The sequence below is a fragment of the Thermobia domestica genome, chromosome 2 (assembly GCF_964235325.1).
Source record: "Thermobia domestica chromosome 2, izTheDome1.hap1.1, whole genome shotgun sequence".
Classification (NCBI taxonomy): Eukaryota; Metazoa; Arthropoda; class Insecta; order Zygentoma; family Lepismatidae; genus Thermobia; species Thermobia domestica.
The window spans coordinates 117,740,887-117,755,368 of record NC_137455.1 but is presented as its reverse complement, the minus strand read 5'-3'; the positions used below and the strand labels follow the sequence as shown (position 1 = coordinate 117,755,368).

Sequence of the window (14,482 nt, the reverse complement as noted above, 5' to 3'; positions counted from 1 at the left end):
TTTAGCAATCTACACATCATTTGAGACTGACAGTTGTCATGTTTTAAATTAGATTTGTTGTTTTTCTGTATTTCTGTTTGGCAAAATTAATTCTTTGGAATTAAATATGAACAACAGAATTCCATTTCAATGTATTGTTTTATTACTGGTGCGAAACGAAGGAGTACAAACTAACTAGTCGCTATAATTCTGATGAATTTTAGTTAACTCATTGACTATCAACAAGATACTTATGTTTCCTTTTACTTACATATCGAGAAAATTGGCAATCACTTCTTTTAATAATATAATTTAATATTTAATCTCCTGCAGACTGCCCTTATTTATATTTTGCTAATATGCTTAGAACCAGCACTTTTTTCCAGCGGTACGCAGTGCTTGTACCTTTTTTTTCTTCTACACATTTTTAAAAGTAGCAATTTCCTTAGATCTTTTTAAAGAAAATGTATTTCTAAAATTAATTTAAATAAGATGCAATTTATGACAATCTGAAAGAAGCTGTTGGTAAGCGCCTGCTTGAAGGAGATAATGTTGATTTCCCTTACTGTACTAAGATTTAGAATTCCAAGTATTGTTCAGAAAATCCTGGACTAAGATTTGGGGAAGCCGAAACTAGAAAAGTAGCATACAAACTCTGTTTAAATGAAAGATCGTGATTTCCGTAACCTTAAGAAAATGAAGTCCCAGACAAACTAGTTCTTCTGAAGCACACTTTGGATGCAATTGCAATATGTTTCCGTGAATTGAAAGGACGATCCTCTCAGATTTATCTCACAGTAACTTCATCTAGGTCATCTCTCCTTGTACGAAAACTTCTGCAATTAAGTTAATTAGGATAGTAAGACCGCCTTTCGCATAGTTTAACCCTGGCAATTATGTAGACTCAGTCAGCCTAGGTTGCCATTCTGTAATTGATACCAAATGCTAGAAGTGAACTAGGAGAAGATGAAGATATGTCCGAAGATGTCTGGAAGTGTGGAAGTTACTGTAACAACCAATTCAAAGTGAGTACCAGTACTCTTTTTCTTTTCTTTTTCCAGAAATGAAAAAAAAAACTGTTTAGAACCAAAGTAATAGTTCACGATTATAAACAAGAACACACAGAATGTCACATATAAAACCCAGTAATAACAACATAAAATGAAAACAGTAGAGTGCCATCTACACACTTAGACCTTGTACATGAAAATACCTATAACACTACACAAAAAAGTAAAAATAACTACCCACTTACTTCCTTCGTCGTATCACATATTTCTCTGCAGTACTTTTCGTCGCTATTATCCCTACAGTCGTCATCACCATCACAATAATATTCTATAGGGATGCAATATTTGTTGTCACATGTAAACTCAGTAGGCAAACACTCTGGGTAGTCTGAAATAGCAAAATATAACTTAAATTTTTATCTGTAATTTTTGAAGACAGCAAAGTTGTGTGTCAGTTTCATAAATGAAAAAGAATGATAACCAGCGCTTTTTTTTCTGGCATTACACAACGGTATGCAGTACCGGGACCCTTCTTCTCTGAAGTTTAAGAAAATGCAGTTTCTCTATAGCTATTTTCTATGTTCGTGTTTATGAAATCAATTTTTCAATTTAAATCGACTGGATAACTGGAACAACAGTATATCATATGCGTTTAAAAGGTAATAAGATCAATAAATTCCGCTCAACACAAAGAGCAGTAGTTCGTGATTTCTGTACCTTCAGGAAAATAAATCTCGATAATACTGTTCTCTCTACAGCACACTTTAATAACAATTGCAATGTATTACAGCGAATCTGAAAGATGGTTCTCTCAGATGATTCTTATAATCTCTTCATCTAGGTAATTTCTGTTTGTACAGATAATTTCTGCATTGATTTTCGTCATAACAATAGGACTGTCGGTCAATCAGTGCCCCCCCCCCCTCCCCGAAGAGGAAACTTTTTTTAAATTTTATATATAAATAAAACCCACCCAAAGTTTGGAGCTCTTAAAAGTAGCTCTAAGTATAAGTATTACAACCCACCGCCCCCCCCCCCCAGAAGTCCGTCCTGGATCCGCCCCTGCTAGGACTGCTTCTTACACAATGTAACCCTAGCACATATATTGATTCATTGTTACTTCGATGCCGTCATTCTGAGGTTGCTAAGTATAGAAAATGATACGACGGACAATATATTGTAAGTGTGTAATTGCTGGTGAATGACGCCCCCCCCCCCCAAAAAAAAAGCACTGGATAAAGCTAATGGATTTTGAAATATAATACAAATACTAAACAAAAATAAATAATAAACTTATTAAGGACTTTGGTTTACCAAATACCGTACATCGAAAACTTCTATAAAACAAATGTAATGTGATTTCAAAACATATCTGCATTTAATGCAAAAATGCAAAGTACAGTCATAAAAATTGATATGTGAAGCAATGAAGTAGTCCACTATATGCTAATATCCTGCGAAAGTATTTGTTGCTTATATAGAGGGAGTAGGGGGAGGGGCAAAGTTGGCCAATTTTTTGATTCTCAGTTCTTTGACGTAGATTATATTTACTTTCTGGACGGTTCCGTGTAAGGCAAGATATCTTTTCACTGAATTGGCCTAGAAGCATAATTCTTATTTCTGTATTTTCTACGGATAATAATGAAAAAAAAAAAAAAAAAAATGTGTGCATACAACGTGGTACTATGGTGTAAGGGGGGAGAAGGGGGCGACAAAGTGAAAGTCTGAAACAGCCCTTCGAAAATAATATACAGAGCGTTTTTATAGGATTTTTTCTGAGTTTTTGTCTTGCTTTGTATTGCAGCAATAGCTGTAATTTTCAACGAACTTAAAAAGTTCGTTACTGAATTCTCTATGTCTGTGTGTCTGTACGTCTGTCTGTTATTTGCATTTTTTTCAATTTTGAACCCTGCATTCGACAGAGCATCGAAAACTATCAGAGAAAGTGATTAAATTTTTCGCGTCACTCTTACCGTTCCCGAGATATTGGCCAAAAAAATGGCCGACTTCCAGATATTTAAGGAGCCATATCTCGGGAATCGTAAGTCAGAGAGAGATTATATTGGTGTTGATCAATATCTGAAAGGATGGTAAATAGTTTGGTACCAAATAGTGCTTGGTGGCCATTGTCTAACTGGCCATTGGTTTTGCCTGTGGCCATCAATTATTATCGTTACCAAAATGTTTACCATACTCTTAGGGATGGATTAACACCAATATTATCTCTCTATGGCCAATTTCTAGATACTTAAGGAGCCGTAGTTCGGGAACCATAAGTTGTAGAGAGATGATATTGATGTTGATCAATATCTAAGAGGATGGTAAATATTTTGGTTCCAAATATTAACTGGTGGCCATTGTCTAACTGGCCATTGGTTTGGCCAGTGGCTAGTTGGATAGTGGCCATCAGTTAATATCGGTACGAAAATGTTTAACATTCTATTAGGGATTGATTGACACCAATATCACCTCTGTATGACTTCCCGTTTCCGTGATATCATCTCTCTATGATTGGCCAAAAGATAGCTCCGATTTCAGGAGATTTAAGGAACCAAATTTCGGAAACAGTAAGTCACACAGAGATCATATTGGAGTTGATCAATATCTAAGAGAATGGTGAACATTTTGGTACCAAATAGTAACCGGTAGCCACTGATTAACTGTCTATTGGCCAACTGGTCACCGTTCCCCAGATATTGGCCAAATTTTTCGAATTTCTAGATATTTAAGCAACAATATCTCGAGAACTGAAAGTCTTAGATAATATTTTGTTAATTTTTGCGAGAAAGAGAAGGTGCGGATAAAAATTTACTTCTACATCTAGGAACAATGACAGTTGTCCTTCCAGCTTTATCTCTCCATTCTTTTTAAGTTCGTTCTGACAATGCTCTTGGAGCATTCTCAACTGGTTTATATTATCGTCACAAGTGTATTGCCTACATATTAGCTTCATTTTGTCAGCGTAGAGTGAGTGTAAGGGTTGCCAGGTTCCCTCAAATTCTAATTTTTCATATATTTTAGGGTTTTGTTTCTTTTCTTCTACGAATAGGGCAGGAATTGTACAAGTGATACCTCGTTGGAAGTGTTCCATAAGTTTTCCAATGAGATATCAATCATTACTCTGTAATAATTAGGAGGGCCCCAACGTAAGAGTCTACGATTTCGTTCAAATCTCTGCCTGGTGTATAAAGGTTAAGTTATTCATGTTCTCTACTACATTGTTGTTATCGACTACGGTGTTTGCGTGGAACACGGTCTCGACGTGTCATCACGCCAAGCTCAATTCTTACTTGTCCAAATACTTGCTACGTTCTACTTACGGCAATTATCATGTTCATCTGAAAGGTCTCCATCACCACAATCAGGATCAGAGTCGCACGTCCATACTTGAGGAATACATCGTCCCGTTACCTTACAAGTGAATTGGGTGGAACTGCATGTTGAATTTTGACATAGTTTCACATCCTCATCAGATCCGTCATCACAATCTTGGTCGCTGTCGCACACCCAGTAATATGAAATACATCGATTATGATCACACTGAAACTGGTCTTTTCTACATGTTAATGTGTCTGGAAGAAATACAAAGATTAGCAATTAAATAAAAGAAACACTTCTGGCAAAACTATGAAACATTTTATAACACTTCAACAGAATCAAACACATTTAAAGCAACTAATAGCAAAAAAGGTAAATACTTTACTGAATAAATAAGAAAATACTACTTTTTCTATCACTCTAACGAACATATTCAACTCTGTCGTCAATCGGAGAGACTAAAAGATTTTAAACATACATGGTAATTAAGAAGAAAATCGTTGGAGGTCATTATCCACTAAAAGGTAGAGTGATTCTTAGATAAGAACAAGACAGTACCCGAAACAAAGGACTGACCCATCTTGTTTTCAATGCCAATGCAAGGTAATACTGTATGATTAGGCATAATGTTCAGTATCTTTCTACAGTGGTTATTTGCTGACACTTTTAACTGTACTTCTTATATGTTGTAGGAGGAAGCGGGTATTGTCGCACTAGGTATTCTAGATTATCTTCTATGATTAGAACTTATAAGCAATTTGGAAGAAGAATTTGATATTTTACATAAAACTATCTTCCAACTAAGAAGATCAAAGACTTGTGAAAAAAATACGAAACAATGACACCATGATTTAACTGACAGACACTTTTTTTTAAATACAAAACAAGAATAATTCACAACTCTTTGGGAATATTTTATCAATATATACTTCAATAATCGTATCAAAAAGTGTATATATCTTCATATAAATTAACTTACATCTTGACTTTATGAATTAGAGTTTATTAAATAAATATAAAATCATATTAACTTACAGAAAACTAAGAACACATCTATTCAGCTTGACTACTGACAATGACTTGCATCACTCAGTATTCGCATTTAAGACAACTACACATTATATAAAGATTTATTAGAAGCTATAGAATATTATTATTATTCTCGTTATAAATGAAGTGCAAGATCTAATTTAACTTTTGAAAAAAATATTTTGGCCTTGTCTATCTCTCAAATTAATTTTATTTGCTTCTATGTGATTTAGATTGTTTTATCAGGTCATCTAAGAGATATTGGGGCTTTTATACACGAGATGGTGTCAGTGTCAAAATTTCAAGGTATATGAGTCGCAACGGGTAGGGCGTATCATCATTTGAGAACTGACAGATGAAGCTAGGAGATGTATTAAATAATAATAATAATAATAATAATAATAATAATAATAATAATAATAATAATAATAATAATAATAATAATAATAATAATAATAATAATAATAATAATAAAAATAATAATAATAATAATAAAAGTGTGTTGAAACTCTTGAAATCAGATGTAACGTATTCAGCCGTTAAGATGAGTAAACTTTCCACAAAACAGGACTACGTTTTAATATTTTATTTTTCTAAAATAAATATTGCGCAAACCCTTGAAGAAATTTGTGCTGTTTATGGACAAGATATGTTATCTAAAGCAACAGCCAAAAAATAGTTCAATCACTTTCGTTTTGGAAATTTTTATGTCCAAGATGGCCCTCGCAGTGGGCGACCAATCATAGCAAAGTGAATAATACTCTGGCTGAAGTCCAGCAAGACTGACATGTAAGCAGTTATGACATCGCCAGACTTGAAAATCAATCAACAAATAGTTTTAAACCATTTGGAGAAAGCTGGCCACAAAATGTTCGAAGTTTGAGTGCCATATGAACCAACTCAATAATAGTTACTCGATCGAATTTCTAACTGCGAATCTCCACTGAAAAAGTAAAAAATTCGATCCATTTCTGAAGCAATAGATCACAAGTGATGAAAAATTGATAACCTATGACAACAATATGAGAAACACATCTGGTCGAAGAAGTAGTTGTTCCACAGTATCTGTTAAAGCCCGTAATGATGTCCAGGAAAGTTACGATGTGCGTTTGGTGGGATTGAAAGGGCATTGTGCATCACGAGCTAAAGCTGCCGGGGAGAACGATAGATTCGGACCTGTACTGTCGACAATTATCGCGAGTGAACCTAGCAATTCAAAAGAATTGGTTAGAACTGGTCAACAGAAAAGGTATCGTATACCACTTTGCCAACGCCAGACCGCATACATCTTTAACGACCCGTCGGAAGTACGATACTTGGCTGAGAGGTTTCAATGCATCCACCGTATATCCAGGACTTAGTACCGTCAGATTATCATTTGTTTTGGTCTCTATAAACCTTCCTGAATGGTGTTAAGTTTGTTTCAATAGAAGCCTGTGAAAACCACGTGTCACGATTTCCTTACCAGAAATGAAAAAAAGTTCTATAGCGACGGGATTATGGTGTTGCCAGAAAAATGGTAGAAAGTAATCAAACCAAATTGTGTACATGTAGTTTATAATGTTACTTTCAAATAACAATAAGCGTATAAGTGTGAGAGCTTCCCATTAGATTACAACTATAAAATTTCTTGTTCGAAAATCTCAAAAATATCAAAGTGTCATATTATGTATCTTCCTTCGCTTAGTTTCTATTATTTTCATCACTCATGATTGCAACCATTAATAAAATTTATTTAACAACCGTTACTAAAAGCTCTGAAAGCTCTTTGACTCAGGTTCCGCAAATACAACTTTAACTGCAAACAGTACGAAGAAGAACACACACATTGTTTGAAACTACTTTTCTTGCTTTGAGGAAAGTTGACAGGTTTTGTTACTTACTACAGGCTCCTCCTGGGCCAGCATTTTCATCAGATCCATCTCCACAATCATCATCTCCATCACATATATATCTCACATCTATGCACTTTAAGTTCTTTTCGCACTGAAAGTGGCCGGCATGGCACGGCGAAGGACCAGTATAGTTAGCTTCGGGTTCACAGGTCTTCTCCTTTTCACCAGGAGCATAACCGTCTCTACAAGCACATACAGCTCCAGAAGGAGTCGCCAAACATAAATCAGGGCACCCGTTGTTGTCCTCGGTACATTCATTGCTGCCTGAAATAACAGCATAGAGTTACTTCTAATATAAACTAGCAAAATTATTATCACTAAATTAACAACAGATATGTCAAAGTTACTAAATGAACAAAGTGAGAGAGCATTAAAACGTTAACCTTATGTACTAACTTGTTTTGTTAGTCAAATGTAATTAAATTTTTCATACATATGAAAACGGAAGAAGAACAAATATTGATCCTTTAATATTTCTAAATGACTAGGTAAAATCAGACTATATGTCAAAGAACATTTCAAATTCTGCAATAATATTTTGAGGACTCGTTACAATTAAGTCCACAATCCTAGTTATGAAAGAGGAAACTTCCCAGTCCATTATATGCGTCACGATAATTACTAATAAACTGCACTGTAATAGATGTCTCTAAATGCGCTCCTTGCCTGATACCAATGCATGTCGCTAGCATGCAAGCAATTCGCAGATTTAAAACTATTGTGGCGATTTAATTCAACATAAAAAGTGCATTGTTCCAATTTAATTATTTCAAAATAGGACAAGAGCTGTAACTATACTTCGATTTAAGCATTAATGGGCGTATTTGTGTATTTCTACAGAAATATATTTGACGATTTAATTGCAACTTAAACTGTACTACAGTATTTCAGCTTAATTATTTCAAAACGGATAGTGATCATACTGAACATGAACGTGCTTTGCATTTATTATTAGGACACAGGGACTGAGTAACCCTATTCATATTTAAGCTTTAATATTTGTATAACCGCACACTGGTTGGTAGATACACACTTTTTTTTTTTTTTTTTTTAATGTAAACAATTACAGCTCTTAGTTAAGCACGATTTCAACCAATAGTGCCCAGGGCGCCGACGGCTCGGGTGCAACAACTAATATAGGTAATGTATTTTAAATCTTGCTTTAAACGACACTCCGATACATTACTAACAAAGTTATAATTATAAGTAGAGTTATTTGTATGAGATCCTTCGGCAGTTAAATTGTTAGCGTTCTCTTATTTCGTGTGCGGGTTCGTACCTTGGTGAAGGCACATGTAGTTCAGTTTCACATTCATCTGAAAGACCTCGTCTTATATAGTTTCGGTGCTTACAAGGAAATGAAGTTTTTTGAGTTTTACGTCCCACGGTTATGCCGGCTAGGCTAAAAGAAACTGTGATGATGAGCAATGAATGAAATGGTGGAATGAAGAAAGTGGGTGGAAACGGGAGAACCCCGAGGAAACCCACGCATACGGTGTTTGTCCACCACAAAGTTCATTTGGTGAGAAAGTGCTTACAAGGAACATTTGCAACTTACAAGATAAGAAAAGAAAAAAAAAGTTTAATTAGTACATCATAGTAACCGTAGTTTAGAAAATCACAAAACGCGGACGCTGGGTATATTACTTTAGATCCACTAGTAATTTTTGTCCTCGCAATACACTATATTCTAACGATTTAACATACTACATTGTAACACAAGGTGAACCGAAATTCAAGACGACAGTTTCTTGAACATGCCAAACTTCACCATGTTGTAAATTATTCATTGTAGCTTTGGAAAATTCAAGAATACTAATAAAACTCCAACTGGTATTATATTTCATCATGCGGTTCCTCCACGCCATATAGTGAATGCTGCGTACTACCGCCCGTTCTTAGATCACAATCATCGTCTTACTTTGTGGAAGAAACAGGGACAGTTCCGAACACGTCAGCCCATTCGTTGTATAAGAATGTCCGTTGCCATAATGATGCTCTTGTGGACGACTTATTCCAGCGGTAAGGATAGGATATCCTTAAATATCCCTTTATACTCGTAAGATATAAGCAGCACTTGAAGGAACTATTTAAAAGATAGTGCTTCCCAACAGAGACCCAATTTCGCATACGATAAGACCCCTTATCATGAGCATCAATAAAACGGAAATGCTACTGGTGTCTAGCGTCTTTCAGCAGTATTCCAACGGGTTATAAATGTGACTGTGGATTATAATAATGCGATGTAAATATTTGTACCTTCTGCAAATGGGAATTTGTATTCTATGAATGTGTTGCAATGACTTTCCTTGCAACTCTCGTAAATGTTTCATTTTCGTGGGATATAACGTAACTATGTGTACAGCAATTCTTGAAATACTCGTACGCTGAATCACGACTACTTAATGATATACAACAATAATTATTTGCATATGTTTAGCCTCTTTTCAAAGATAATCATTGAACCATGAACATCACCATCAAAAATCTCTCCTTAAAAGATTCAGTGAGCGGTTATCAAGTGATTATCCAATTTCGGAGTGTGGAAGTTTATTAAATCGCAGAATTCTTCAGAAGGACGAAAAAAGGCGTCTCCAGGATTCATGTTGTGGACTCAGGCTGATTATTTCGTGAAAAATATCAGTAAATAGCACAAGCCCCGTTCACGCCAAATCCATGTGCTTGCAAAAGAGGATGGCCACTAGCATTGGAGGACGCAATTTGTGTTAACAGAAACAGCAGTGTTCGATTCCTCTCGGTGGAATTCAGTATGAGCATTAGAGTTCTTCATCCGGCAGTGAAGAAAGTTGGCGTGGACCGTGAAATGTGGATTCCCCAAATGCTTCACAGAGGTACAAATTGCAATCATGGAGTGTTCGCTTGATCATCTGACTAGTTACTAGTTAATGTAGATTGTTGTTGTAGGTGGAATCTGGTGTCATCACTTTGAACCAAGTGCACCGTTACTCTAACAGCTAACATTTTCAGACCGGAATCAAAAACAAACATTATGATAAGACAATATTAAACCACATATTATCCATAAGATTTGGGAAATGCTAACACTATTCTTGTAGCCCAGACATGTTATCTTGTAAGTTCCACTTTTCTGAACCGCAGGAAAAAAAAAAAAAAAAAAAAAAAGGCTTAAACATCAGATGCTCTATTCAGAGGTAAAAACCACTGTGCTGCGGTGGTTCAAAAAACAACCACCGGAATTTATCATTACGAAAATTCAGAACCCCTCAAACAATAGGACACGTCCTTTAGTGCTCAGAGAGTCCTAAAAAATATATCCCATAAAATCAGTCACTACAGGTGGCTGTATGTACTGTAAAAAGCTCCATACAAATATGACTCTTAGTTCTCCACAAAATACGGTTAAACATGTTTCATTTGAACATTTCAGGTAATGCAAATTTTATGATCTGAATACTGCAGGATCTATTAAATTTTAACCCCTTCTACTTTTACTTTATCACAAAACACAAGAATTATTATTAAAATATTTCATAATGAATATAGAGATGAATTATGGCAAAAGAATTAAAATAGAAGAATGGTATTTTTTTAAATGCTGTAGAAGGTAAATATAGAAATTTTGAAAAGCAATATGCAGATAAGGGTTAGCTCTTCTAATTATAAGGTTTGTAAAACCTCTCTTCGCATTCACATAAAGAAAAAAAATATATTCAGTAAAATACTTGCCTACTTGAGATGAATTGTCGAACACTCGAATTTCAAATAATGGCGGATTTTCAATGCTTAAAGTATCTAAAGTATTATCTTTAAGGTTGAGACGTTGAACAGTTCCATTTTCAAATTCTGCCCAAAATATGAAATCATCATGGTAAGCAAGACCATATGGATGGTCCAGTCTTTTATCTCCGAACACTACCTGTACAAAGAAAATACTAGCATTATAAAACTTCCACCCTAAAAATAAATAAATAAATGAACTTTTTAAAATTTGACAAAGAAAAGTCTGTGTACCATGAAAACATCACAGTACGTATTCTCCTAAGGTGAGTTAATTTGACAAAGAAAAGGCTGTTTACCATGTAAATATAATCATCATCACAAGTCATTGTAAGTATTCTCCCATGATAATTAAGTCATTTTTTACAAAGTAAGGAACTTTTACGCACTATAGTTTCAAATGACCTCTTCATCTTCACGTAGGACTGGTATGTGCTTTGAAACCGTCAAATAATTGTGATTCTTCCCTCCCTTTCTCTCTCGTTTTACTCCTATCATACCTTTTCTCAGAATACAATTCGCACGCTCTCTTTCCCCTGCGCTCCCTACAATTTCAGCATCTATACTTAATCCGCACAAAAAGAACAGCAATTCTTTATCTCGAAATATGTTTTTCCGAATTACATTTTCATACTTTCCTTTTTCAATGGATAGTTATTGCTTTGCAGAAATTTCTAAGAAATCTCTTGGTCACTCTCTCGTTTTGAACATTTTAGTGACAATTTCTTTCCTGTCTTTCCAACCCAACATTCTCAATAAATTAAATATATTTTCTTACCTCAGATCCCTTCCATTCCACATTTCTCAAAAATCTTGCTTGAACTTCCATATTATCTAAATCTTGCTTGAACTTACACTTCAACGTCCAAATTATCTATCATCCTCGCTTACTTAGTTTTTCTTTACAATAACTGAACTAGGTTTTGCATGTCATTTTAGAATGTATGCATACTATCTGCATAAAAAATTCACTCCAATAGTCTTCCTTAAGGGTAGTTTCTATTGTTATGATTCTCGTTTACTTTCTTTCCATGTATTATGTACAGTTTTATTATTATTATTATTATTATTATTATTTTAAATTTTATTTTTAAATCGGCTACCGACCTCTGTTTAAAATACCGTATTTTCATAACCGTACTTAAAACGATTTAGTATTTTGACTTGAAATAAAGATTACAAATTTGTTTGAAAATATTGCTTTTGGTTAAGCGTATAGGGATTTTTAAAGAAGGGTGTCTTGCCCAGGAGTTTTTGAACTAGACCATGCACTGAATTCACTTTCCATGTATGCGTCCATAACTTTACTCTCTCTAATTCCTCCATTGCAATTTCCACTTCATTTCTTACCTTCCTCATACTTCTTTTTGTTATTTACAAAGTATAACTTTGATAAATCTGCTTCCCGTTTTTTACCTTCTTCATATTTATTTATTATTTTTAAAGTAGTCTTGGAATCTTTCCCTTCATTTTTACCTTCTTCATATTTATTTATTTATTTATTTATTATTGTAAAATAGTCTTGGAATATTTCCCTTCATTTTTACCTTCTTCATATTTATTTATTTATTTATTATTTTTAAAATAGTCCTGGAATCTTTCCCTTCATTTTTACCTTCTTCATATTTATTTAATTATTTATTTATTATTTTTAAAATAGTCTTGGAATATTTCCCTTCATTTTTACCTTTTTCATATTTATTTACTATTTTGAAGTATAATCTTGGGAAATTTTCCAAATATTTTGCTTAATTTTACAAGTATCTACTACATCATTACACATTCTAATGTGGAAAAAGAGATAAATTCAAGTCTGTTCTCTGAAAATACGCATGTTCCACATAAATAAATCACAGTTAAAATGCAATTTTGTTTATCAGCTATTACCTTCATAATTCTTTTACCATAAAACCAACTTAGTTTTCAGTGGTTGTTCTTATATTAAAAATCAAATTGTTAAGTTCAATTCCTCAATTTTACTTTTAGTTCTACATTCCAAAGCATTGTGGATAATGTTTAGTTGATTCAATGATAAACAAAAGTGTATCATATAATATTAAAATTTAGTAACACTACTGAAATCGTATGTATATCCGAAACAAAGCGATCGCTAGAAAAGAAAACAATTATACTGATGAATGGAAGAAATAACAGATTTCATAACATAAATTACTCTTTAGATGCAAAATTCCATGATACACAAAGAATGAAAAATGTATGAATGGACTAAAATTCTAATCCGTGTCTCCAGTTTACCGTGAAAATGTGTTAGCCACTTACTAGTCCACTCGCTGAATAGTAATACATTGTATCACTCTTCTAAGTCGGTGTTCAGCCACTCAGTTCACACGGACTGGACCACATCCTCTGTTGTGCTTGGACATCCCAATCGTCTAAATTACAGAACACCTTTGACGATTGAATTTTATATGTGGAGCAGACTGAGAAGCGCTATGGTTAACGCATCGACACGATAAGCCGGCAACTTGGGTTCGATTCTCGGTCCAGCCATGCATTTTTCTTTACTCTTTATGTATCAGAAAACTATTAAACCAATACAGAGAAAAATATAAAACTACAAAGGAATACTTGCTTCTCTATTAGTGCCATCTAGTCCAATTCTTTCAATCTTATGTAAGTAAGCATCGCACCAATACAGCTTCTTCTCGACGTAATCAATACTAAGACCATTTGGCCATTGTAAATTGTTTTCTACGAAGACTTCTCTGCTTCTCCCATCCATCCATGCTCGTTCGATCTTTCCACCTTGCAACCCAGCTGACGACCAATCTGACCAATACATGTAGCTATAATAGAGAAAAATCATTAATGTAAGCTTTCATATTATTATATTGCCCAAAGGAATAACTTACAAAAATTAATAATTACTTTTTTTTTTTTTTCAATCGCTGCAAATTTTAATACTGAAAAAGGTAACCTTTTATATAGTTACGGCTGTTAAGAAACAGCTTCTTGAAAATAAAACGAGAACTATACTATGCATGTAGCAAAAGTAGAAATGAATTCATAGTTTAAAAGTACGATGAAATTTATGTTCAAAAGGGAATCAACACACGGGGCTTTTACGTTATCACCGAGAGAGTAGCTATTCGTAAGTATCGTGGCTATAGAAAAGAACAAGCGAAAGATTTTTGTAGAAACATTACAATGTTGCTGCTTTGTAACAAGTGTTTAGAAGTCTGTCAATAAATGCATAAAGAAGACATCCATGACTTCTTATGGGCACGAAATGACTTTTATTTCGTTGTGTTTACTTGCGCATGTTCGTCTCGCCATAATGTTTCTACATAATCTGGATTTTATGTTTTATTACGAATAGATTCTTTACCCATTTCTTTATACTGAGTATTATATTATGGAACAAATTCCGGGACCATTCTAATTTATCAATATTAAAGTTGTCAAAAGGAAAAGCAACTGATTCAATAATTCCCGGTATCTTATGTCGGACATTTAGTTCTTTTTAACAAT

The 14,482-nt window shown here is 34.1% G+C and overlaps 1 protein-coding gene across 4 annotated transcripts in view; it reads right to left on the bottom strand.

Annotated features, from left to right (window-relative positions):
* LRP1 (LDL receptor protein 1) overlaps nucleotides 1–14,482 on the bottom strand; it is a 527,843-nt gene that overhangs the window by 178,283 nt on the left and 335,078 nt on the right. For all 4 annotated transcript variants that reach the window (XM_081745289.1, XM_081745273.1, XM_081745263.1 and 1 more), the window contains exons 14-18: nucleotides 13,580–13,797; nucleotides 10,936–11,125; nucleotides 7,220–7,491; nucleotides 4,310–4,561; nucleotides 1,235–1,377 (exon numbers count right to left, since the gene is read on the bottom strand). In XM_081745289.1, the coding sequence (XP_081601415.1) occupies nucleotides 1,235–1,377; nucleotides 4,310–4,561; nucleotides 7,220–7,491; nucleotides 10,936–11,125; nucleotides 13,580–13,797 (1,075 nt within the window). The remainder of the gene's footprint in view (nucleotides 1–1,234; nucleotides 1,378–4,309; nucleotides 4,562–7,219; nucleotides 7,492–10,935; nucleotides 11,126–13,579; nucleotides 13,798–14,482) is intronic.